The sequence below is a fragment of the Apus apus genome, chromosome 6 (genome assembly GCF_020740795.1).
Source record: "Apus apus isolate bApuApu2 chromosome 6, bApuApu2.pri.cur, whole genome shotgun sequence".
NCBI lineage: Eukaryota > Metazoa > Chordata > Aves > Apodiformes > Apodidae > Apus > Apus apus.
The window spans coordinates 15,085,210-15,112,008 of NC_067287.1; the positions used below are offsets into that span (position 1 = coordinate 15,085,210).

The 26,799-nt window shown below is 45.0% G+C and overlaps 1 protein-coding gene across 9 annotated transcripts in view; it reads right to left on the reverse strand.

Moving 5' to 3' along the window:
• Positions 1 to 26,799, reverse strand: part of BIN1 (bridging integrator 1) — a 95,247-nt gene that overhangs the window by 24,959 nt on the left and 43,489 nt on the right. For 6 of the 9 annotated variants that reach the window (XM_051622841.1, XM_051622840.1, XM_051622839.1 and 3 more), the window contains exons 3-11: positions 23,902 to 23,956; positions 23,351 to 23,445; positions 21,538 to 21,633; positions 17,080 to 17,187; positions 14,466 to 14,558; positions 9,389 to 9,474; positions 7,473 to 7,548; positions 5,406 to 5,488; positions 2,668 to 2,712 (exon numbers count right to left, since the gene is read on the reverse strand). In XM_051622841.1, coding sequence (XP_051478801.1) covers positions 2,668 to 2,712; positions 5,406 to 5,488; positions 7,473 to 7,548; positions 9,389 to 9,474; positions 14,466 to 14,558; positions 17,080 to 17,187; positions 21,538 to 21,633; positions 23,351 to 23,445; positions 23,902 to 23,956 — 737 coding nt within the window. The remainder of the gene's footprint in view (positions 1 to 2,667; positions 2,713 to 5,405; positions 5,489 to 7,472; positions 7,549 to 9,388; positions 9,475 to 14,465; positions 14,559 to 17,079; positions 17,188 to 21,537; positions 21,634 to 23,350; positions 23,446 to 23,901; positions 23,957 to 26,799) is intronic. The other 3 variants (XM_051622842.1, XM_051622843.1, XM_051622838.1) reach the window with 2 other exon arrangements.

Here is a 26,799-nt window from a genome sequence, read left to right on the forward strand (position 1 = left end):
TGAAGGATTCTGCAAAATTGACAAGGTTGTGCTGCAGATTAAAAGAAGTAATGGTTGGAGGCTGAGGGTAAGGAAGTCCTGCTCTAAAAGTTAGAGAACAGCAGAACATGACAGAAAATGTTCTCTGATGCTAGAGTTACGGAAAGATAAAAATTCATGTTACCTTCCCTAGAGTTGAAAGCATTTTGGAGAAGATGGGGCACACAATGACCTACAGCTGGACTACCAGGCTCCTCAAGTGCCCAGACTGCACTGGGAAAATTGTGTAGCTGATAGCTAATGTCTACCAGCTGGCCTACTAACACAAGGGTAGGCTTTTCCTTCTAGAGACCTGAAGAGGCTATCTTTCCCATGAAAAACAAGTTCAGACTTATTTTCTAATGGCCATGAAACAGCTTTTTAGTGCATTATTTCTAGTGCCTGGCAGTGACTTAATTTGGAGATATACTGGGGTAAAAGGATCCCACATGAGAGGCAGCACTGTTTTTCCCCTCATCCTACAAGGGTTGAGAGGGCCCCACACTAAAGCCTTCATTAAGTCACTACTATTTACAGCTTGTTTGATGTGTTGGCTGATCCCCCCAGGAAAATGCCAGTGCTAATTTTGTCTGAGCCTTTCCCAGCCCCGAGTGGCACCTTTATTCCTGCACTTGTTTTGCACGCACTTAGCTAGTGCAACCAGCATCAAGGCAAGCTTGTCACCAGGATTCTCTGTCCTTCAGTTCCCCAAGAAGCACACACTGCCCACACAGAGCAGAGTTCTGCCTCCAAACTGTCTGCCTGCTCCTGGAAATGCCAGGGAGGTAAAAGCAAGAGTGTGGGGACTGTCTCCATTGACATGAGTAACACAGTAAAAGCAAGTCAAAACAACAAGGTCATTTCGCTCTTTTTCCTTCCCATGAGCAATTGGGAAGTGATGCCAAATTCAGGAATATCAGGCAGGGAAGGAAAAGGGTGTCAACCTTCTTTTGCAAATAAGAGAGCTGGGAACAGGGTCTCATGCACTTACTGCAGCTGAAGGGAAAGCCAAAATTCCCTATCCTCTTTTAGTGCTGGTGAGCTCCCAGACCCCTCATGGGGCTACATCATCTGTTCTGGACATGGAGAGTAACATCTGCAGATGTGGTTCCCATGTGCTTGTTACAGTTGTACGTTAGAGGATGAAACCTACTTTCCAATATGGTTAAGACAAACCAGTCACCTACTGCCAAGTTCTCAAATTAAAAAGAAAAAAAGCTTGGCATCTAAGCTAAAGCTCAGACAAGAGTCTTTTAGCCAAAAGTAATTTATTTTTTATCACCAAAGCAGGCTGGAAAATTATTTTAAAATAAAATAAAAATGGGGAGGGGTGGGGAAGGGTGGGAGGGTACAAGGGCAGAAGAAAGGAGGAAAAAACACCTACATACCCAAACACAGAGTGTCCCAAATGTACATTCTTACTGCAAATCAAAGAATGACCAAGTCCCAGACCCTCCTTTCCTGCACCAGGGGTTGCACTTTTCTCTGTAATCCCAGCAGCTGCTTTGACAGCAGAAATCCCCAGCATAACCCAGGTCAGGTACCTTAACTGCTGGGAGGACACTGTGGCTAGAGTTCATTGAGTTGAGATTTACTAGCTCTCCCTTTGCTGTAGCATCCGTCTATTCTCAGGGACTGCACCTTCTGACTGCTTGCAGGTACAACACTGGTCCAACCAAGGAACAGAGACACACATCCAGACAAGTACTACTCCTTTTCCTACAGTAGAAAGTCTCAGAATAGTAGCAACACAAGACATTCCTTCACTAATTTTCATTTGAGGATATAAAACTCAATACTTGCCCAACAGCTTCTCTATGACATTACCATTCTCCAACCTCCCACTTTACAGAGGATGCATAGCAGAGACAAAGAGGAAGTTTCCAGGCCATTATGCAGCAATTCCCACTTTGCCCCAGAGCCTGTTCTTGTTAAGAGTCCTTCACCTTGGCTATGGTAACTCTAGGCATTGTAGCAATGCAGTTATTCAATACCATCACTGTCTTGAAAGGCAAGATGTTGTCATTAGTCTTTATACAAGACAATAGGCTTCCTCTTCCTTCAGCCCTGCATGAAATTTTGAAACGGATGGAGCAAGATAGTGAGGATGCTCAAGAAAAGTAAGGAGAAAGCTGGAAGTGTCCTTCTCCCACCCCATAATCCTCCCAGCTGCAACAGGTAGATAGGACAGGAGATCTGAGTGTGAAAGACCTGCTTCGTGGTCTTCCCTGGCCAGGCAGGGAATGAGAATGCAGCATTTCAGACCTGGTCAAAAGGGCAAGCCCCACTAGACAAAACTACAAGTTGTTAATCACCAAAGCTGCTATATTTCCCATGGAAAACCCAGCACCATGCTTTTAGTCACACAAAACCAACTGAACAGACAATGCCTGAGCTCTCAACACTGCCTTCTTAGACAGGAAAAGAAGCAAGGATTCAAACCAGGCACACAAGCAGTTAATGGGATTATCCAGACACAGAAAGATCTCAGCAAGACCCAACAGGCCATGAACACCTCGTATCATGCAAAAGACCCCTCTCCCACCACAGGGTTAACACGTGCCAGGCTGTTAAGAGTCCAGCAACAGCCTTTCCAGTTTTAGGAACTAAATCAAACATGTATTGAAATGCTGCTCTCCGTACCAGTACCTGCTCATCTTTTTCCTCAGCCTGGCGAACAGTTTAGTTTTCTTTCTGTTGAGGATGGCACGCAAATCATTTCCGTTACAGGATGGCACAGTCAAACCAGGGAGAAAAAGTTAAGCTCCCAAGCACCCGTTCACTTGGTGCCACAAAACTCACTACAATCAAAATGCCAAGATCTCTCTCTCTCTCTCTCTCTCTCACACACACAGGCGCACACATAGAAACAGGTGCACACATCTCTAGGTTCCTAGAAAGCAACAGCTTGTTTTGGAGAGGGTAGAAGGAAGGTTTTTGTGCCTGTCAAATATCTGTGTTTATGTAACTAAACTAGTGTTTCCCCTGCTCTTTGGAAGATGGGGCCAGAGTGCACATCGAAAACAACAAGGAAACTGTATACACCAGCAGAGAACTGTAAATGTCCATTTTTCACAGATAACCACAGCTTCTCACTCTCACCTGTAAATACTGGTTCAAGAAATAAGCTCTCCAATCTCCTTTACTTATGCAACCTGTGCACACTCTTATGTGCAATCTAATCAGCAGCTCTCCTGCTATGTGTTTTTCCAGTTTATTCAACCATGCTAAGATAACGCTACAGATCTCCCAGGTCTCCTATGCATCTGAATCCTGACCAAATTCTTCCAGAAACAAATCCCAAACATATGTCTGAGGTTCCCAGAAGTACATCAGCTGCTCTGTGCTACTGTGCTACACAGCCAGTATCAGTTTCATCAGTCACAGTTATATTTCTGCAGGGCCTCACATGAATGCCATAATGATGTGTGTGAATAATTGCCTCTCTTCTCACACCTCCTCGTACATTTCCTGCCATTGTATCCATCTCCAATCTCTTTCCCAGTAGAGAAGGGCTAGGGAAGCATCTGCTCTTACTGCAGGCCACAATAAGCAAGCAGATCAGTGAGGGCTGTTTCCTCCTGCACACTCTCACTCTAGTCCTGCGCAACAATGAGAGGCCAGCTGTGCAGGGGAGGCAGAAGTACCTCACAACATTTCCTGGTCACCACAAAATGTACTTACTACCCTGGCAAACCTGTGCTACATCCTCCTACAACACCATGCTTCACTGTGCTCAGGAAGAAGAGTCTCTCTGGAGCAGGTCTGGCATGTCATCCAAGATGCATGGAATGAGTGATGAAGCAGCAGCACTCAGATTGCTGCCCACACAAGGACCTCTGTGTGCATGCTCATTTTTGGGTTTTAGGGCCATGTGGTCACATAGCCAGACAAAAAGCACAGAGCTGCAGCTGAGAGAGCTATTACAGACCCAGATGAAGCTAGCAGTTCGTAGGGGCAAGGGTCATGAGGACAGTTTATCCACTGGAAGTTCTCCCAGGCCAGAAACTTCATGCCACAACAACAAACATGTCTGAGGCAGGCTAACCCCACAACCCACAATCACTTCCTTGAGAAGAAAGGAAGGAGGAGGAAGGAGTTGAACAAAGCAATGGCTACAGCATTCATCTGTCCTGTTGCCTCATCCTCTTCCAGGGACTCTGGAGGATGCTGCAGAGACAACACAGCACATGGCAGCAAGAGGATGGGCACCACAGCCTCTTCACTAGGCTTCAGTCTAGTTGGGCTGTGATAATCAATAGGCATCACATGCTAACTTGGGAAGACAGTATTTTCACAAGAAGCATTGAAAGTTTGGTGTTAGCAATCCAAAATTCAGAGGCCAAATTCAACTCCAAGTTCTTTCTTTAGAGCTAGCAAACACAACACAAATTGCTGGAACAACTGCAACAGGAGGTTAAACTGGGAGGAGAGACAAGGGAGCACAGAGGTCTCAGCAGCTGATACAGCCCTTCCAAATCAACGTGCTCAGACCAGAGCCTGCCCTTACTTCATGCTGACTTCATCTCCTCCCTCCATCAATACATCAATTGAGGACTTGGGCTGTGCTCCTGCTCACCCGACACGTGGGATGAGCAACAGCTGGAAGCCAGAGCTCGACACTGTTTCATCACTCACACATTTGGATGGGAGCCAGACAGCCTCATCCAGAGCCCGACCTCTCCCTCCCCCGTCAGTGCTAGAGAATGTGCAGACTTGCATTTAGCCATACAGGAATGGACTCAGCCAAGGAAAGAAAACTACAGGCCTGGAGGACACACACTCCTTGCATATGTGCAGATTGGAAGTGCTCTGAGATCAGGAGGCCTCATATTAGTGAGGCTGCAACTACTTCCACAACACAACACACAGGAAATGCACCTCAGCTGGGCACCCAGGAGGGGCACAAGGCTTTGGCAAACATGTTGTTCCAAGTTTGGAGGGCCAGGAGGCTGGGAAAATAATTGGGGTCTTGGCCCTCAAGCTTACAGGCTATAGGTAGATGGTAAAAGCTTGTGAGGGAAAGAACAAAACTGGTGCTGAGTAACTGAACCCAGAATGAAAGGCAGCTTAGAATTATCAGTGCATAGAATTCAACTTCAGAAAAGTAGAGCTGAGTCAGTCACCTACACATCAGCACTGAGAGAAAGTTGAGGCCTCCAGATGCTGCTCTAGAAAGGTAAGGGGTATTGCATCATGTCACCCAGTCCCAAGGGCAATCTTGGACATACTTTAGGGAGTATCAAGAGGGCACTAGCTCTGACTACCTGTATACAGGTAGGCAAATCACTCCCCAGCTGACAACATGGAGGTTACAATACCCCTGGTTAAGACATCCCTGTCCCCACTCCCCTGCTGAGGGAAAGACTACTCCCAAAGTTACTTACCTGGGCTGTGCTTTAACAGGGAAGGCATTGCCTGAGTACTGCTTGTCTAGACCCAGCAGGACATCATGGAGATTTTGGTTCAACTGCAAAATATAAAAACAGGAAAAAAAAAAAATTATAAAAGAGCCCAAGTTCCAGAAGAGAGTCTGGGCTGGTCTTCACAGGCTGAACAAGCACGGGCTTGTGCCCTGACATATGCACATCCTCTGCTATCCCAAGAGAGGACAGTCCTACATCTGTTTCTACTGCACCATGGGGCAAGAAATGCTAGAGCACTCAAAAATGTTGAAGAGCTTGCTGGCATCTCATGGGAATGCTGTCTCCCTTACACACCATCCTCTTTACTTCTTTACCACCTGCCCCCAGTGGTGTGCTGCCAGGTACCACTGCAGAAGTGGGCAGGATATTTACTATATGATAGAACTGAAGCTTCACTGTGGATTTGTGGCCAAAGCTGTTCCTCAGACCTGCTTACAGAGCTTAGGATATGGCCATTTTAACTGTGGAGCCAAAGGCAGACAGATTTCCAGTCAACAATAAGCCTTGACCTCACAGGCTGCCATCTAGGTTTGGGCATAACCTGGATATCTTTCCAGAAATGCAGTATTAGAGGTTAAACTCTGAGCCACCAAAGGCAGCAATACTCACTCCAGACCCTCCTACTCTGAAATGGCCAATTCACAAACAAGATGAGACACCAGATTTATCATTGGTAGGAGGAGGGATCCAATGCAATCAATGCTGTAGGTATCGTGCAGGCAACACTAGCAGTTAATTGAATGCTATAATGATTATAAGAAACAGATGGTCCTTATGGAACAAAGCAAAAGCCCAGCTCTCATACAAAACTTCTCAGGAAAGAGAAATCCAAGGCACAGCACAAGAGAATTTCCTGGCTTGTTAGCCAGGAATCTTTCCCATGTTTTGCTGAATGCAAATTAACAGCACTAAACTGGTAATTATAACAATACTCCTTATTCTTAACAGTCAGTTCACTGATCAGTGGAAAAGAGCAGGCTATTAATTGGAAAGGTCCCCATGAAATATCAGCAGGGCTCAAAATTGATGCATTACACCAAGACAGAGGGCCCCTGACTGCTGGGAATTGAAGGAGTATAGTGTTGCCTGTTGCTTAGCGGCTGTCTTGTTGTCAGGATGACGTTTGGGAGGGAAGGGAATAAAAGTTTTCCAGCTGGACTCTCAGTTGCTCAAGGTTAGTGCTACATTTACACAAGGCGTGCAATTCTTAGGAGCAGTATCAACCTAAGGAATTCAAGACTTCTCTGGCTTGTAAGTGGAAGAACAAGAACATATTTGTAAACGAAACTGGCAATGGGGGCTTTCCCAGACTGTGCATGAGGGCTCTGACAGGAGCTGGCACACAGCACTAGGATCCAGCCTGCCACCACCAGGCTACAACACTGCTTACTGCTGTGGTTCCCAACTTGTGGCCAACTAGTGGCCTGTGCAAAGGCCATGCTAAGCACTCAAATGCCTTCTTTGAGTCACAGGGCAGAAAAGAAGCCAAAGCAGAGACGTACTGCTGGGAAGTGCCTTCTTGAGGGACCAGAGTGAGGTGGGTCTCAGCCTTCAGCTAACTCGCAGATTGGCTACACTCCCTGCTGTTTTCATCCTCACTGCTGGATAGATGAGGGTTCACTGCAACTTGCTGCCAGGCAGCAGAGGGCAAATAGATAACAGGCTGAGAGTGCCCAGGTTATATGTTACAGATCCATAGTGTAGACAAACTCAAAAAGGTAGAAAGAGATATGCTTGAAAGTGGCTTCTCTTCTCCCTATGGATCTGCAAACAAGCCCTGTCAAGTGACAGGAACTTCGCACTGTTGCTCAGCCCTGTGGTCTCCTCCTTGTGCTTTGTGCCTTTACCTTACTATCTCAAACTACCTTTCTCCATTTCAGTGGTTCAGAAAAAGCTACGGCTTAACATTTTCCTGTAATGTAGATAATGTAAATATCCTATTTTTTCCAGCATTTTTTCTGGTTTGTTGGTTTTGTAATAACAATGAGGAGAGGGTGAATAAGGAGGATATACTGCTGGTTACCTTACCTTGCTCATTTCTTTATGGAAGTTCTCTTCTAGACCTGCTATACTCTGGAATGTGTTGACGTAGAAACCAACACGACTGCCAAGTGAAAAATGAGAAAGAAGAACTTAAACACAATGCTCTCCCAAAACCTTTCAATTCTGCTCCTTCCATACCTCCCAGTCACCATTCCCATTCAAACTCAACTCTCATTGAGTTGGTTTGGATGGTTAGATCCAGCATATGCTGGAAGAGAAGGGGGGCAGAGAAGCACGAAGGGCGTGTGGGAGCAAAGGCCAGGTATGGGGCAAACATGCCCAAGGTGAGGAGGAGGCCCAGTAGGATAGAATCTAAATTTGTGCTGGCTAAAGGGAAAGGGAGGTGCATGGCAGGGCAGGGAGAAAGAACAGGAGAAAGAAAAAGAAAAAAGAAAAAAAAAAGAGTCAATGGAAGGGTGATGGAAAAGGACAGAGACTGACTCAGAGTGTGGGGACAGCTAGGGAAATTCACAGGAGAAAGGAGAACAGATATTAATAAACTCTGAGGTTCCTCAGCACCAGGGGAAGCAAAAAAAACATGAACTGTTTGCTTCAGGGACAGAAGAGTAAAAAAGCACAGGACAAGCACAGAGAGCAACAGGAAAGCAGAGGGATCAGCTAGATAGCAGGAGCCTGGGAACAACCTGTGGCACCTTAAAACCCCAGCAGCTGCCTGCCACCCTCCCTCCTCTAGACAGTCTGCCAGCTGCCAACAGAGAGTGTTGTACCAGCACCCAGCTGGAGGAGCAACAGCAGGAGGGAGATGCTCTCTAAGACCAGCCCATCATGGTTCTGCACATGGGACCACATAGATGCCTGTATCTCTCCCAGCTCCTTCCTGAGCCAGGCCTGCACCCTGCTTTGAGCAGTCCTGTCCCAGCCTGGGAGGAAAGGGGACTGAAGGCAGACATCAGCACTTTGCTGTCCCACCCTGCTGCTGCTCACTCTCTCCATCCCCACAGACCAGCATTGCTAACCCAGATGCAATCACTGCATCTGAAAATAAGAAACTCCTAGCAGGATTTTGCCTGCTTTCCACTGCCATCTCCCATACATCAACTTCTGTTGCCCTCCAGGTCATCCTCCAAGCTAAATGTTGGTCTCTTTCTTTCTCCTCCCTTTTTATCACCAAAATCACTGGTAAGGCAAATTCTCTCAAGTCTTCCTACTCTCTCAGCCCACTTTCCTCTGGCAGCATTTGTTAAATAAAGCACAAGAGGAAAGCTGTAACTAGTAGTTCTCCATTGAATCCTGTGTCCCATAGCCAGGAGCACATTTAGGGGCCAGATAAGGCAGCCACACCAGAATCCTTCCTCTTTGTTCACCCAACAGTCCCAACCTGAATGTGGCACCCAAAGCACAGCAACCTGTCCTCTCATCCTCCCTCATGTGTTAAACTTGCTGCTTCATCAGGTGCTCACAAGCTTGCATGGTGAGACACAATGACACAAGCATCACCTCTTGACTCTCTCCAACCCCAGTGACTGCATAAACCATTCTGACATCTTATCTCTGCTTAATCAGTCAGCAGACATACCTGCTCAACTGCAGATGTTTCCTCCAGCCAGCCAGTTTCACCCCCAAAATCTTTATGACCCAGAATGCTCTGTCTGCTGTCCACAGCAGAAGCTGGACCATTGGCCAGGAAAGTTGGGCAGAGTTGGTGGGGCAAAGGGATTAATCAGAAAAATCTTAGAAAAAAAGTTTCTCTTTGTGGTAAAAATTCAGTTTTTCATGAAAATCATGAAGCAAAGCACAGAAAGCCTGAGATGGGAAACATCTCTGAGGTGATCCAGGAAACAAGAGGAGACACCCAGCCCAAGCTAAAGAGAAGGGTGATATAACAGCTTGGATCTTCACTTCCTTCCAACCAGCCCTTGGGAAAACATTTCAGCACTCACCTATTCCATAGTGAAGGCAACTCCTCCTGCAGATCAACATTCATCTCTTCAAACACCTTCTGAGCTTTTACTAATTCTTCTTCAGCCTTAATAACAGAGAAAGGACATTGTCAGCTCAGGCACAGACAAGTACCCTGCAGGGCTGGGACAACAGTGACTCTTTTTACTTCTGTGGCAGGCAAATAAGTGTCCCAGGAACCTGGGACACATCACAAGTGACTTGATGCCCCTTCAGCTTGCATGTGTTAGTCTCAGGTTTTCCCCTCAATGTATTTCCCTGTTTGGATACTGAGAAAGTAATTCAAACATCCACTAATGTCTTTTACGTTCTGTAAGATCCACTGGCTTCAAAAACTGCTCAACCACCAGCTTGGATACAGATGGAGATAAGAGTGGCCCCCACCCCTTGCCAGGTCTCAGAAAGAGTTGAAATGCATCCCAAATGGTGTCGAAGAAGAGTCCTCCACACCCCCATGTGGACTCTCTCTGGTCAGGTAAGGTCGTGGCAAAGACCCATCTCTTCTGAGGAACAGAGGAGGTCTGCATCCCTGGCTGATACAGCACTCTCACCAAGCTGACTGGAGAAGCAAGGAAGGGTATGCCAAGCATGAGGTGTGCTAGCAGGAGTCATTGAGCAGCAGGTTCAGCTGCTGGCTTCAGCAATCTCACATGGTCTTATCCATAAGGATTGAATGCAAGAGCAACCCCTGGCCAGCTGTTGGCCACCCACACCAAAGGAAATATGCCCTGTACAAGACCTCTTTCTCCCAGTTAAGAGTTCAAATTTGATCTATTCATTTGACCTTGACATTGACAGACCCCAACACCAACACAAGTTCTGCCAAGTTTCAGGGACAAAATGAATGATCCTGGTTTCTGTTGCTGATAGCAGACACCAGCAACAAACACATTCCCCTTCCCACATTTGTCCAAGGTGACTTCTTTTTCCAGTGCCCCAAATGAAAACTCAAAGCTTACTAATGAAAATGTTTCTATTCTGTAATTTGCAACAGCACAGCATTCCCCCATAACCCTGTGCAGTGGGATGCAGGATGGCAAATCCCTGCATGAGTGACCTGATGTCACACTTCAACAGGAAGGTCAGCACAAGTGCCTACTTATGTAGGACAGCAGGAATGTCAGACACCAAAGGGCTCTGCAAAGAGCACACAAACCACTGGGGAACCAGATCTCTCTGAGCCTGCAGTCAGATTCCTACCCCTTGCATGAAACAGTTTTACCTTCTTTGTGCCAGCTTAAAGAAATCCAGCAAACTGCTCCTTAGTGACAGACTTTTGCAAAGCTAGGATTAATGGGACAAAGGACTTTAAAATATTTTGCAGTTCAGAGTCCTGTTCCTCAGTGTTGTGTAGGATCCTTACACTCTCCAATTCTCTCCTGATTTACAAGCAATCCACAGAAGTTCCTACTTTTCAGCTAGCTCCACCTTTCAGAGGGTCACTCATTGCAGCCAAAAGCAAGGTTAAGACTTTGTATTCAGATCAGAAGAGAAAGTCTCCCCCCAAAAAAAGACACAACTAGGAGGTATTCAAAAGTTAAGCAGACCTGGTGAGGAACAGGAGAGGGAGAAGGGGCCATGGTACTTCCACCCAGAAACCCCTGTACAATCACTGAAAAACCCAACATTTTCAGAGAGTTTGCACAAAACCAAGTTCATTTAAACAGAAACAGTTTACGCCTGATCAGAAACCATGATCAGAAAGATTCATTCTGCCTTAAAATCCCTCATGAGTGAATGTTTCCAGTGTAACCATTTTAAAGGGGAAAAAAACCAACAAAAACAAACATAACAAAAAACCCAAACAAACAAAAACACCTAGTTCATTCTTTGGCATTATCTTACTCTAATTTCCAAACTAGATTGGATCAGAATCAACCCAGGAGATGAGACAGCTGGGAGATGAGGCACCACTGAATGCTGGTTTAGGTGAATATTAATAATTGTCTTTCCCTCTCTCATTTGCCTATTCAGAAGGTCGAAGAACCTAGAAAGCAACGTGTGAATATTGTGACATACCAAGGCAAAGGCAAAACCAGCAACAGGCAACATTCACTCTAGAGCAGCTGTAGGAATCAGGGGTCCATCTAGTGCCTGTGGCTGAGCTAGTGCTCTCAGTCCCAGGTATAGCATTAAATTAATTCGTCACTTCCTTGTCAAGTCAGGAATCTTCTCACCAGTGGGATTAACTTTGCTTAGAAGCAGGGGTCCTGACACTGGATAGCCCTGACTGCTTCCAGCCTGGGCCAAAGACAGACATCAACTTGGGTCATAAGGCTTGCTAGGAGAAAAGCCAGCTCATGCAGTATGGTGGGGAAAGGAGGACCGACAAGGTTTTGGGGAGAAGAGTCCATTGCTACAGCATTTGTGCACTATTTTTGCTGTCATCCTTGCCAACCTGATGGAGAACTGAAGGAGAAGGACATCATGCCCTGGTCCATGAAAAGTGACCTCAGAAAATTCTTCCTCTCCTCTCTCTGCCTGAAAGGGGAAGATTAGAGCAAGAGCTGGACAACACAAATGTTTTTCTGACCTTCCCCCTAGCCAAGGCTGAGAGGCCCACATTTCCTGCCATCATGCATCCCAGCACTCTTGAGTGTCTGGCACTATCCAGCCTGGTGCCTTCAGGCAGTCTGGTCACCGTTTCTCTGACCATTTCACAGCCCAGGACTCAACTTGCTGGCTTTCTCCTACAGACAGAGATACCCTTCTCTTGTAACTGCAGCACCAAAGATGTTGCTGTTTATTCTGTATTCAGCATTTCAGGGGAGCTTGGCAAAAAGGCAAGAATTTGCTGTTCTAAGCCATTTTCCCTTTTGTTTCAAAAAGCACAGTCACCAAAATTTGTAACTGAGAGCTTTCAACCGCAAACTCCCCAGGAGCCTTTACAGAATATTCCCACTATATTGTTTTTGTTAGTATCTGCTAAAGGCCTAAAAAGCCAGCAGTTTGCACACTGGGGGGAAGAATTTGGTTTTACAATAGAAATATATCTTGCTGACCCCGTTTTTGCTTGGAAGTTGTAAAACTGTCAGGCAAGAAGGGACAGCAACACAGCTGCTGGTAAGGGGAAGGACTTTTTTTTTTTAAGGCTTAATACTCTGAAACTCTTAATAAATGCTTTTTATCAAAAGCTTAAATGAGATTTAGGGTTGTCAGCTAACAACTTCTGTCTCAAAGTCACGCAAATGTAAAAACAGATGCCTATTTTTTTCCTGCCTGCTTGTGTTTGTGAAAAGCTGGATAACCAACAGGTTTAGAATACAAAATAATTTAATTGAGATTGTTTTGTTACTCCTCAAAAAAAGACAAAACAAAACCCAAAGATTTGCACAAGTACAGACAACAAATAAAGGTTGGCAATTATATTAAGTTCAAGAATGAAAGAGGAAAAACTTAACTTTGTTTGAAAATCTGGGGTGACTGAAAATATTAATATTACTTAGTAATAGGTTAACACCCCCACAACACAGTGGGTGGAAAGATTACATATCCCTTTTTCACCTGCTCCAGGGCAAAGTCACCCAGTACAGTGAAATCATTGATCTCCTCTCAGTAGCCTGTGTAAGATCAGAGTGCAATGGGTGAGGGAGCACTGGCAGGTACTGCTTCCCTAGCCAATCTGTGGGCACTGCTATTAGTCCCAGTCACCCCAGCCAGTCTAAGAGGAGGTCAAATGCCCCAAGAGCTCACTTATTTATGCTTGGCTTGAGATAATTCCCATACCTGCTTTCTAGTCTTCCAGAAATCCCACCAGCCAAAGAGACCAGTCAAGAACCCCAACCATACCGGTCGTTGCAGATCATTCCCAGCACAGCGGGCTGAGGCACAGGAAAAGCCCCCGGCAGCCTGCCAAATGTCCTTCTCCCTTCAGCCAAGAATGAATACTTATTTCCTCCCTTCACTCTGTATCTTAAGCAGGACTGCTAACAGCTGCTCTTTCCCCCGGCTTTATTGATGTGGTAATCAACTCTTTTCCCTGATCTGTCGTCACAAACTGACCATGAAAAAGCCAGGTGCTTTACAAGGTGAGAGCGATTTAGTATTTCTAAGATGCGGTTAATTCACTGACAAGGAACATGAAAATGTAGGAGCGTTTGAATGAGAACAGATGAGCTCACTGGGAACTTATGAGCAGGTAACTGGCCCTCTCCCAGTCTGCATAATGCTTTACTATCCCTTGCCCATTGACAGCATTGTGTCCTCACTGACTGTTTTGTGTCAGCTACCTCTTAAGAAACACCCAGCTAAATACCCTGAGAGATTTCATCAGGAAGTTACACTTCTCCTATGAAAGCAGGACTGAAATTCTTAGTCCCTACTATTTCTCTGAGCTGCTCTCATGTCCCTTGAGATGCTATAACCTAAACGTCTGGCCAAGTTCTGCCATATGATATAACCATGACCTCAATCTGGAGATGTTCAAATATATTACACAGGGTAGAAATTCCTGTCTGGGCTCACCTCCTGCCCTCTGCACAAGGAACCCCTGCACCCCGGAAACAGCTCATCTAGACCCCAAGAGCCAGGACAGTGCCTGTTTTGGAAACAGATTTTACCATGGGAGAACGTTGCACTCATAGAAATTGCTTTTGAAGCAATGTGGGGTTTTTCGGCTTTACTTAACAGCAGAAATGCAGACTCCAGTTTTTCCTGTCTTTTCCTCTTTTCTTTTTTTTTCCCCCACCCCCCCCCCTTTTTTTTTTTTTTAAACAGTAACAATAAAAATTGACTCCTTCTCTTGGAAGAAAGGAATAACTGATAAAACTACAACACCCTCTGCTTTAGCATTATTCCATTACCTTTCTTCATCCACATTTGATTTTAGGGGCAGAAACCAGCAGTCCAGTATTAACACACCTGATTAGAAATGAATTGGGCAGGCAGAGTTTCATTCATTGGTCAGCAACTTCCACATGTCCCCAGTGGCTTAGGAATATCAAGGACACACTTAACGGAGGAGACTAGAGTGAACGTTGCCTAGAGATTAGTTGCATGGTACAATCTAGAGCCTAAAATAGCACATGCAGGGTTAGAGCCAGGTAGATCAGCAGTCACCTGATTTCGGAGCAGATTAGTTTGCGCAACGAGGTGAGCTTGTAGCTTCCCTTGACACCACTGAGGCGCGGCTTTCTCAAGCAGCGAAACAGGCTGGGGGGAGGGAGCATGTTTGAGTGAAAAGAGAGAGAAAAAAATAAACAGAGAGCAAGAGAGACACAAACATACATATTTTAGGATTAAAAAAAAGTAAAATCACAACAGAGAGTGTATTTAGAGGCTGGGCCAAACCAGTATCACCAAGGCGAGAGAAAAAACAAACATCTCGGGACTGATCAGTTATGAATCCTTTGAAGCATGCCAAGTTTAGCAGTAATTAATGCTCCATTGTGGGCTGGGATACTGCAGACTAGCCAGGCAGCTGCAACAGATACAGTTGTTAGTGATCTAGCACACAGACAACCCTACTCCAAGTCATGGCTGTCAAATGAGAGCTCCTTAAAGAGAGGTCAGGATTAATTAACCACCATCATTAATTTGCATGCAATAACTGAAAGTCCACAGTGCTTTATTTTAATGGCAGGTTGTGAGTTTAGCAATAAGTGGCAGGAGTCCTGAGTGGGAAAAGAATATCCATGTATTATCAGAGAAGAAAGAGACCATATAGCTCCAGAAAGTATTTCCATTGTGGTTCATAACTATACCATGAGACATCTATCAAGTCAGTTCCCTTTTGTATGTTTTGTCATAAAAAAGATTTTTCTTTCCTAAGGGCCAGACATCATATTCCAAAGCACCTCACAATGAAAAAGCCCTACTTCAAAGGTCACACGAGCCAAATTGCAGTCACCAGAACGGAAAGGTGAACTTCCTACACCAGCCTAGTACACACTAAGCCCTGGCTGCTGCCCACAGCCCTGCAGCACTGGCTGAGTGTGGGATAACAGGCTGGGCTGTGAAACCTGCCCATTTGGGAAGAGCGTATGTACATAATGTCAGGGACACAGCGCAACGTGTCACGCATTATCCTGTGCATGAGCTTATGGCCGAAAGCACAGAGGGTGGAAAGATCTGATCCAGTGCATGTTTTGGCAAACGAGAAAAGCCTGATCAAGTACTTGCCCACACTGAATCAGGACAGGAACACAGCACCAACTCCTAAATTTCAATATATCATTCTTGAAACTGCACTGTTTTTCATACTTCAACAGAAGAGCAACAACCTCTTGTTAACAATATCTTACATGAACATTCAGAGCAACACAAGCAACTGCAGCAATGACCAAGAAGGCCAGCCTCGTCAGTGCAGATCACCAGGTACCAACCTGAGTAGATTAATTCCTACAAAAAACATTTCCACTGCAGCAAAGATCCCACAGGCACACTCCAATAACAATACCACACCCCAGAGACCTTCTGCTTTTATCCCCAAACACAAGGAAGTACTGCTTTTAACAGAAGGTACAAGCTGGGCCTCATGCCTTGCATACAGAAACAAGGCTTGCTTTGCCACACAAATGATGCAATGATGCCTGAGCCATCAATCTCTCTCCCTTTTGTCTGTGTAGGTTAATCACAGTGCATGCACTGGATGATCAGATGAATGGTGACTTGCAGCTTAAAAATAAATGTCCTGATAGTTGGCCATTAAATGCAGATTGTAAGCTCAGGGGAGACATGCATCCTTATTTCTTCTGTGCAAGAGAAACACTTGTGTCTCTCACATAGCCTGTAATTACCTCTACCAGAAATAGCTCTCAAGTAAATGATGACAACTCTTCTCAGCCTGGTTAAAAGATACAGACTCAGGCTCTTTCTTTCCTGCACTGCCCTTGGCCTAAAGAGTCCTGATGCACTATGGCCAACAATCTAGAAAACTGAAGGTCTCCCCCGCCCTGGACTATTCTGTTGCATCAGAACACATCCTGTGGAGTGGAGTTCAAATCCACTTAAGAGTGCAGCAGTGACCTACAGCTTATTTTCTGGGCAGGTATTTGAACCTCACGCCTTGTCTAGAATAAGGTTAGAACTATCACCTTTCTGCAGCTACATTTAAAAGATAATCTAAAATTTATTTTAATTACATTTATTTTAATAAAATAAAAATAATCCTGCACTTGCATGTCAGGCATGCACTGGAGTTAACCCTAGATCACACTGTTCAAAGGCATAAAAGAAACTAGATCTGACAAAACTCTTGATTTCCCACTTTCAGACATATTTCTTGTCCAAGAATTGTGACCAATAGACAATAGAACACAGTCATCAAGTGTGCATGGGTTGCACTTCCACCAATGAACTTGTAACTCACACTATTCAGGGTCTCTGCTTTAGAATATCAGAGGACTTGACAAACACACCCAACCCCTCAAGCAGCACTCAAACACTCTCACCACTGCTAAAAGATGGGGAGGCAGAATCCCAAGACACAAGACAAACTGGTAAATTTTGCTGTGGCACTGCAAGGCTTTGCTTTCCTGATGGAGGTTACTGTTCCTGCAGCATCTGAGAAAATGCACACCAAGGCCTTGGCTGCCACGAGATGCTCACTGATGATCTCCCTGAACAAAGCAGACTCAATTAAGAGGTAGAGGTGCACTTAAACACTGTTCAGTAGGCAAACATAGACCTTGTGAAATGAAAGGATGGCTGCACATCCTCCTGCTTGCTTTACCTTTGCAATTTTGGTTTCGTCCTTCTTCTTTGCAGTTTGCAGGGCTTCAAAATGGTGTCTGGCACTGTCATAATCCACAAGCTTCCTTCCTCGCTTCGCTATACGAGACTAAGAAAGACAGAGAAAAAAAGCTGTGACAATTTTCCCCAGCAGCCAAAATCCCAAAGGCACTCAAGGAAAAAATAAAAACAACCTTCTCTTCACCCAACTTCTAGAGCACCCCTTGCTCTGCCCACACAAGGACACTCATTGAATACTCCAACACAGGCTGCCCAGAGAGGTGGCCCTGGGAGCCACCTCTGACAACACCATTCTAAAGGGAGGTCCTCAGGCAGACTGCAGAGCCAGGCATGGAAAGCAGAAGGACCCAACCAACCACAGGCTCCTCTTCTGGATAACATTGATGTTTTCAGAACTGCAGGTCTGGTGTTTCCTAAGCCTCACCATGTGTCTGCATCCTAATGGCACCTAGCTTCATCATTTTTAGAGCCTCCCGAGGGCTGCAACCAGACTAACCAGCTCACAACCCTAGTTCAAATGGAAGCTCAAGAGATTAAGTTCAACAAAAGAAAGCATTTCTGTTACCAGCACAGCAAAGGCATTCATCCACATGCTCAGGATACCCCTAGGACAGTATTTTGGACCCTGCAACAAGAGGTCCAGACAGCAGTCACAGCTTGCAGCCACAAGCAGTGGTCTATTGTAACTAGCTTATTGAGCAAGAGAAGTATGAGGGAAAACCTGTAGCACTGCATCACTAATAGGCAAGACATACTAAAGCCAGAATAAACATGAGGAGGGAGTCAATTGTGTACCAGATTCATGTTCAGGAATAGAGCCCTGACAGGTCCATGGGTGAGAATCCAGAATAGTCCATCAGGCCTGTGGCCTGATCTTCCATTACCCCTCTTCATCTGAGGTGCCTCAGGCTCTCTACCCCAGCAGAGACCCACCTTGGCAAGGCTCATGACCACTGGATTAAGAACCATCCATCTCCCTTAGACCCTCACCCCTGTGCACTCCACAAACACTCCAAACTATCTGGGTTGGAGCACAGGTCTTCTCAGCCTGACCCTAGCACCACCTTATCTTGAAGGGCCAGAAACAGTGTCATAATCAGAGTCTAGAGACAGGCAAGAGAACTGGAGTGAAAAGGCATGGCAAGGAGCCAGGACGATCTCTAACCACAGTACCCAGGGAAAAGGAAAGTGCAAGAATGAAGAATCAGCGTTGGGATTACTTGCAAAAGCAAAATCCCCCCCTCCACTGAACTTGGCAGGGAGATGTGGTCTCTTCTCCGCAGGCTCCTGCAGATAAACTGCAAAATCGTGCTCAGAGCTGATCTTCCTGCCAGGCCAGCTGGGACCAGTTTGCACGTCTCCTACATGTGCTCCTCTGCACTTTCAGCAAACGCTGATGCAGCTGTGTGAGTCACAGCAGATCTGCAGGATCTCAGCCATGAGCAGTGCTGAGCTCCCTCCAAGACAGAAATCACAAAGAAGCTGAGCAACCCCACAGTCAAGGTCACTAGAAGACACTTCCCTAACATCACTGCCCCCTCAGTATGGACACAGCACATCAGAGGTGAATTCTAGCAGTATGACAATCTCTGAGATTACAGTTACTGCATCTTCCACACACACCAGATAGAACACATGACCAGATTATGGATTTGAGGAGATTTTTCCCATGGGTCAGATTGACAGAAATAGCTGGCTTTTTGCCCACCCCTCTGACACGGCCAACAGACACTTCTAGATTTCCCTACCACCCCACCAGGGAGTTTGATTCAATATCACCCATCTCTCAACAAAGTCACTCCCAGCCTTTTTTGCAGCCCTCAGTCTTCTAACCACCACCCACATATTTCTATTAGAGTCTGTGGAAATGATCCAAGGTACAAATACACTGGAGTAACCACCGATCACACGATTGCCTATGATGACAGTAATAGAACTGAGCCTCATCCTGGAAGGCTGCAGGGAAACTTCCTTGTATGACTCTCAAGATAGCTGCAGCTACCCACTACTGTCTGATGATAAAAGCTGAACTCCAAGAGAGTTTCCTGCTTTGCAATAAATCCATCTTAATTTAAGCCTCCTTTAAAATAAATAAAATAGCCAAAAAATCCACAATCCAAACCACCACAAAAAGACTTCCTCATCCTCCACCCTTTACTGTCATTTGATTTTAAACCTAACTGAAACAGGGCATCAGTTCCAGTGCAAGACAGAAAGTCACCAGTTCCACAGCTATTCAGAACTTGCGTTGTGGTTTATCTTCTCTGGGCTCACTGCAGAGACCTCTACTCTTATTGCATACTCTGCAATCTCAGCCAAGAAATTATGCAAGAGTCCTAACTCCAAGAAGCTATAGAAACTGATCTGCAAAGAAAGGATAAAGTCCTTTTTGCATTCACAATTTTCAAGTTAGAGAAGACAGAGAGGCTTTGTTCACTCCTCCCCACCAAACATTTAAAAATTATTCCCTTTAAGTACAAAAAACTTCCTTGCTACAGGAATGCTGGGGTTTTTTTACATTCCTGCTGTGGATCCCGTTGGAGCTCAGAAAAATTCAAGGGAATTTTTCCAGTCCCATAAGTGAAGGAGATTTCCAAATATGTTAGAATTTAACAAAAAAAGTCATGCATGCATGCCAAAATTAAAATAGTCTTATCTCCATAAATCATCTTTAATTATCACAGCAACGCCAGTATTCCAGGAAGAGAATTTTCACTTTTGTGGAAAAGACAAAAATAGAAAACCATTACCACAACAACCAAAACCAACCAAAATATTCTGCAAGTTACATAAGACTGGGATTTTTTTGACTGACACTCTCAAGAACTCCAGTTCCTTGTGTGAAGTCAAACTACACTTTTGTAAACTGCAGCAACCTTCAACACGAGTGCTTATTCCTACTAGTTGAAAAAAACAGACCTGACTTCAGCAACTCACTGCTCTGGGGAAAGGAGGATGATGCATTCAGCTGAATCACCCTTAAAAACATATTGACCTTTTTAAATTCATACCACTGGAAGTCCATTTAAAACAAATAGCAAATTATTGAGAAATATATCTGCATTTTATTGTATGAACCAACTGAAAGCCAAATTCTAACTCATTTTAGGAAGGGATACAGAGGCAAATAGTGCTCTCTTAAAAAATGTTACTTAATTTGTGCACAAAATTGCTTTAACTTCACATTTTTAGAGAATCATCTGGAGACTCTCTAAGGGACATCAGTAGTAAGCACTTCAGTGGCCGATTTGGAAGACAGAAAGGATCCATGTGAACTTCAGAGCCTAACACCTTGAATTTTGGTGAAATGTGGCTAGTCCCAATCTTTTGCTCCTTTTTAAAAATCCCACTGTAAAACCTCAGCAGGACCCCAGCAGAATTAAAAAATCCCCAAGTTACTAAGCATGGAAGAAACGTGACACCCTGAGGTAACCCAATGCACAGCTGACAAGGCTGGTAAAATGTGATTTAGACTGAAGCAGTGCAGAAGTTAAAAGTCTGTGCTGAGCCTGAAATAAAACCTCCTGCTTGGGAAGCCGTGCACAAACCTCTGTACTGCTGAGGCACACAGCATCACACTACAGGGAGCAATCAGCTCTACAGCCTTGGGAGGGTGGAAAGAAACAGCCAGCCTCTTCACCATTTCCAACTTCAGACTTCCAGGGACAAGAGAAGCTGGAAGAATGAAGCAAAACCAAGAAGCCACAGGAGGCAAGGACACTGCTCTTCAGGACTCCTTCTACAAGCCTGTGACCTGCCCTCCATTAATACAGCACAATCCTCCCGAAGCAACAAATATTGACAAACGTTTTAAGAGACATGTGGTGGGGAAAGGGCTGTTTTCACTGGGAAGAAGCCAAGCTGATACTTCCCATATGGTGTGATCATTACTAGCACGTCTATATGGTGAAGACATTTCCTGCATAACCTCCTCGAAATGTACAGAGAGGAGATAACAGTGGGGGAAGGGAGACGACACTATTCAAAACCAGGTCCTTGGATACTATCTCCCAAAAAAAAGACACCAATCCAGCATTCCCCCTTCTATGCAAAACACTGGTTACATGCACAGCGGACTTCAGGGAAGACACAAATCTGCCTTCCATTCCAGCCTCAACCTATAAAGCATATTTGCCACTCACTACTTCCTCAAGGCTTTGTACTTAGAAGGAAGTTTAAAAAACAAAGGACTGAAAAGAAACTGAAAGCTTGTTATTGCTGACACTGCCCTCCTGCATCATAACACAATAGGGAATTTTATAGGTGCTCCTGTTTCACACTTAGGTTCTCTTCAGCATCTTTCCCCTGGATTCTTCACTCTCATTTCAAGCCCAAAACAAGTACATAACATCTTCACCTGACCCAGAGCTGCAATGATCTTGGCTGCTCTAAAAGGAGAGTTTGCAGCAGCAATCAAAGGGTTTAAAGAGAATCTTACTTTAATATCTGGAAATTGGCCAAGATAGGTATCCATGGTCAGAAGCGCCTGATCCACCAGCTTCTGATGGAAATCCGTCCAGAGGAGATCGTTGTTCTGGAAAACAAAAGTAATGAGCTAAAAATTAAGAACCGAGCCCTGCATTTCTGTCTTTCTCCAATAGTGCTACAGCCAACATTTTCAGTGCCCCAGAGCTCTTAAGAAATAGTAATTTCTTCAGAAAAAACTAAGGAGCAGGTAAATTAGCAGAAAAGAGAGGTCCCGACAGATGTAAATAGAGAGAAGCAAGCCTGATGTTGCTAATTCAGGTGATCTCTCCAAGGATACAGTGCCCTTAGTGAAACTTCCTTTGAGGGCCTGTCTTTCCCCCTCATAGTGCTAACCCAAGTCCACAGACCAATGGAAGTCACATCCAATGTTTGTGCTCTAATCTGTGCATGCTTTATCCTACATCTTATCTCAGACACAGTAACTTCCCATCAAAACCTTGGATTAGGTGAAAGTTGTCCCTCTCTCATTTTTTCCACTTGAACAAAGGGTTTTGACTAAAACATGCAGAAAAAGTTGATTTCCCACCACCTCCCCCTCCTCAGAAATAGCAGTTTTATCCCACCTCTCTTTTTTCCTGAAAAAGAAAAAGAGAGATATAAACAAAGGCATTAAAGGGGGAGAGGTGGACAGCTGGAAACATTCTTGCCAACCCTCAGAGGCAGGACCCCTACAGTGAGGTCTCAGGACTCATGCTCCCTTTGAACTCTCTGGCTTAAATTATCTGAAGGACAGTCTCCCAGGAGATGCTGCAGTGGCTCAGGAAGAAACAAGACCAAAAGAGAATGTGAAGACAAACCAGCATAATTACAACTCCATCATTTACTGCAAAAGCACTTCCTAATGTAAAGTCGCCATGTTAACACAAGAATTGACCTGGAAATGTTCAGGTTTTGTTTGATTTATCTTCTTTGAAGTCAGTATTTCCTGGCCCAGATGCAGATGTTATTTCAGGTGAGATTTTCTGCAAGGCAAAGCAGAGGAAGGGAAGAAACCCTCTCCTGCTCTCCTCTCTATTCCTTCCCCACTGTTCCAATGCCATAGAAAGCTGCAGATAAGCTCAGTCCTGCAGCCTCCTGGCAAATGGATCCACACCAAACTGAACTACCACAGCTGCTGCTCAGTAGCACAGCTGAGCAAGAGAGCAGGGAGCACCCACCACCAGCTGGACCCACCTCACACACGTGCCAAGGGGGATCCACACCATCAAACAACAGGCTCTGCCCTAAGCTCCACAGAAAACCTGGGCATGTTGGACAGGCATCACCTCACCAAGGGATGAGAACAGCAGGCTGGGGTGACACATGGCTCAGCCAAATGAGGTGGCAACCAAAAGATGGCAGCTGGTGATAGTGTTGCAAGTAGGAGCTTGTAGCAGTTTTAACTTGCTCTGACCATGCTTTTTGGCCATAGATTTAGCCTCCCCTTTCTCTTGGACAAATCATAAGCAATACATCCAGTTGACCCCAATGATTCTCTTTTGGCATTCTCTGTCCCTGTTCATCCACCCCTGGGGGAACAAATTACTTGCGGATGTAAGCGTACGGCTCCATGTAGCTTTCAAGCATGTGGGGACAGTGTCCTACACAGACAAAAACACAGGCCACGTCCCTTCAGCTTTCCCTTCTTCCCCATGCTGAGTTTCTCTCCCATTCTTCTGCAAAGTCATATGCCTGAAGAAACGTGGCACACAGACACAACTTCCAAAGCTTATCTCCACTGACAGACCAAGCCTGGTGACTGCACATCCTGGACAGTGTCATACCTCTGCTATTTTATTTGTGTCATCTCTCCCAGGCCACTCCGGCTCATAAACTTCCTGCAGACACTCTGTCAGCTTCTTGGAGGCCTCGTGCATGGCTAGGAAAGAAGTAGTAACTGCTTCAGAAAGAAGGAAACAGCATGTTCCTCACAATTTAATCCTTATCCTGAGGAATCGGGACACAGGATATAATAAATGGGTTATAATAAATGCTAAGTTCTTCCTTGTAGAATGTCTGACCATTCATAAGACAGAAATGGAGGGCAACCAGAGGGAAAAAGAAAACGAGCATGCAGTCACATCAAACCCTCTGTGTTCATCCTCCTGTAACAGAAGAGTCTAGCTGCTAGGCCAGCACCACCTGTTTGGTATCAAAGCACAACCCCATTCCATCCCTGGTCTTGAAAGATTCTGAAAGGTCCCCAACCAAGACAAGGCTGACCTTTCCTACAGCTCACACTTGAGGAAACACCAGGAAAGGGGTGGCTGCAGAAACTTCACAGCATAGGGAAGCACTAGAGGGGGAAACAATCCTCTTGTTACGCAGAGCTTACCTTTTACGGAAGCCAGATAAGTTCGGAGGTCCTTCTGCAGCCTCGTGCCTTCAGACTGTGAATGTAAGGAGAACACCATCAGTTATTCTCTTGTATAAAAAGAACATAAGAAGTAGGATCCAAGAATTTCTAAATAAAGAAAAAATATTTTGCAGATGGACTACACACCAACCCCATGCCCACAAAAAAAATAAATGCTAGCAGGGAGACCACACAGACCTGACTTGGTAATCCCACAGCCAGCTTTAGTATTTTGGATTCATATAAGCAACTAGAGAAAGTCCTAAAGAGCAACTACTGGTTTATAAACAGAAGGCCAGTGACTATATGCAACAAATGTAAATGAAAGGAGTCCGCAGCATCCAGAAGAAAGATGCAATTTATTTATTTTGTACTGGTTTGGAAGCATTTGGATCACCACTTTTTCCTGCCACACTGCAAACCAAAACACCAGTGCAAAGTGGGTACAAGGGACTCACTAGGAAACAAAGGATTACAACCAGAAGCTGGGCTGAGTTTTGCCAGTTTGAGCCTTCAGATGACATGGCTGAGTGCAGGACAAGAATCCAGTTTAGAAAGGGTCATGGAGATTTTTCCAGCAAAGTTGGTTCAGCAATGCACATATTCATGCTCTCCTGCCCTAGGATAAGCATACTCAGGCCCACCTCCCCTCTACCTTTCCATGTGTCATTGACTGTGGTGCAAAGCAGACAGGAAAACACTCCAAAATTCAGGAGTAACATTATACAAACAATCCCATTAACATTATATAAACAAACAAAAGGAAGAGCAAGGCTTGAGAAGTTGGCCAACACCACCACAAGGCATGTCAAAGCAAGAGGAGGAGCAAACATTGAGGATACACGTGCAGAAAAACTCTAGAGTATGCAAGAAGTACAGTAAAAGTTTGAGAGGAAAAGATCTGTTATAAAAGGGTTTCCTTTACCCTGTGGCATCTCACTGGACCCTTACCATCCCTCAAAGTAGCTATATAAACAAGAATGCAGGAAAGCAACAACCACACTTCACACCTTCCTCACAGCCTGCTGCCATTCCCACTTTTCTTTCCCAGTTGGTGCCCCATTGGAAGGCGGGGGTTTCAGCATAATCCATTTTGACAGCTGAAGACAACTCCAGAGACAGGAAGCCCACAGGACATCTCTGACAGCTGCCTCAGAGCTACTAGCTTCAAAAGCAGATGTTTCCCATCAGCTTTCCCCACCACACAGGCATCTCACCCCAGCTCATGCTGTGATCCCTTGTGCTCTCACTGCAGCTGTGCTTTCTAAGTTTCTAAGACTAAATCTGACCAGCTGTTGCAGCGGCAGTGCTAGCATAGCTTTGTGGGGAAATCCATCTGCTTCCAACACCATGGCCCAATTTGTTTTCCTTGCCTCGAAAGTTCTGGACGAGTTCACCTTTGTTCTTTTCCTATTGCCATCAACAAAGGAAATAAGGAATGAGAAGAGCTGGCCACTTTTATAAAAGAAAATCAGACCCTGAATCTGGAGAAGCCTTGGGAACTGATCCAAAGACAGTAAAAGAGGCAAGGAATAATGACCACATCTGCTACGCAAGTCCTAGAGGTTCTCAAAACAGAGAACAAACAAAAGCAGAGGTTTTGCTGGCTTAAGGTCAGTGTGGAAATCTGGGTAGAGACCTTCCTAGCAGTGCAATCAGAAACCACCAGGGAAGAGGCAGCAGTAATCAAAGAGCCCACATGTAGAGGACCATTAGGGAGGCTGAGCTGACAAGCAGGAGTTCAGTCAAGCTGTAGTATGTGTTTGCTTGTGCCTGATGCAGGAAACAAGAAAGACTTAAAGGAAAGAAGTGCTGTCTTCCTAGAATTGGTCCATGCTAGAAATCGGACTGGAACTGGCAGAATCAGATGTCAGAACACACAAGGAAATGGCACAAAGTAAATTATCATGCAAAATCTCTCAGATGGATATGTTATCATCCAGCAGCTGTAGCTTTTTTTAAATTACTAAATCTAAATACACAACTTGGAGGTTATCAGAAACTAATTGGCAGGGGAGGTCCTCTGCAGAACTTGCCCACCAGACACTTGGGCAACAAAATGTTTCAGACTGCAACTCTAAAAACTATAGCATCCAAAAAAATCAGAAATTGTCTCCTGTGAACTCTTCAAGTTTCGATACCCAGTCCAAAACTCACGAGGACAAAAAGAATCCTCTGAGAGGTACACTGATACCATAATTAAACAAAATCAAGATTTTTAGGTAGACCACCTGAAAAACTGCAAGTCGTGGCCCAAATAGTGGGGCATGCAATTGCAGCAGTGCACAACTGGCCTTCTGCACTCTCCAGGCATCCTTAATACCACTTGTCTCACTGCCATGTGCAGTCAATATGCAGTGCTGCATCCTGCAACTGGAATAGTCTCTTAGTCACCCCTTGCTCATGTTTAAGTCAGAGCTACAGATTATCTCCATGACTATGGGGTTAGCTAAGCCTCTTAGTAGCACCAAGCCTGCCAGGGAGAGTGAATAGACTTTACAGCCTGTAAGGTCTGCAGGTAAAAAGATTTTCAGAGATACACATGTTCAGAGTCTTGCCATGAATCCTGCTTCCCCAGCTCCCGTGGGCACTTGGAGGTCCCATCCAAGTCCCTCTTTGACATTTCCAGTTCTTCATTTCTTGTCTGCTAGTAATGAAGCTCCCTCACTTGCTACATTAACTTTTTTTGTAAAGCATTAATGCTTTCCCAAGAAACTCCAGCAACTGCTTTTGCTCTCTGCGTGCAGCACTGTCTTGATGTAGAAGTGACTGCAATAAGTTGTTCTAATCAAACACACAAGTGTCTTCTTGTTTGAGCAGATTTTGCCATACTTGCAATCACAGTGTAATTCAACCCTGTGAGCCTATAACACAACC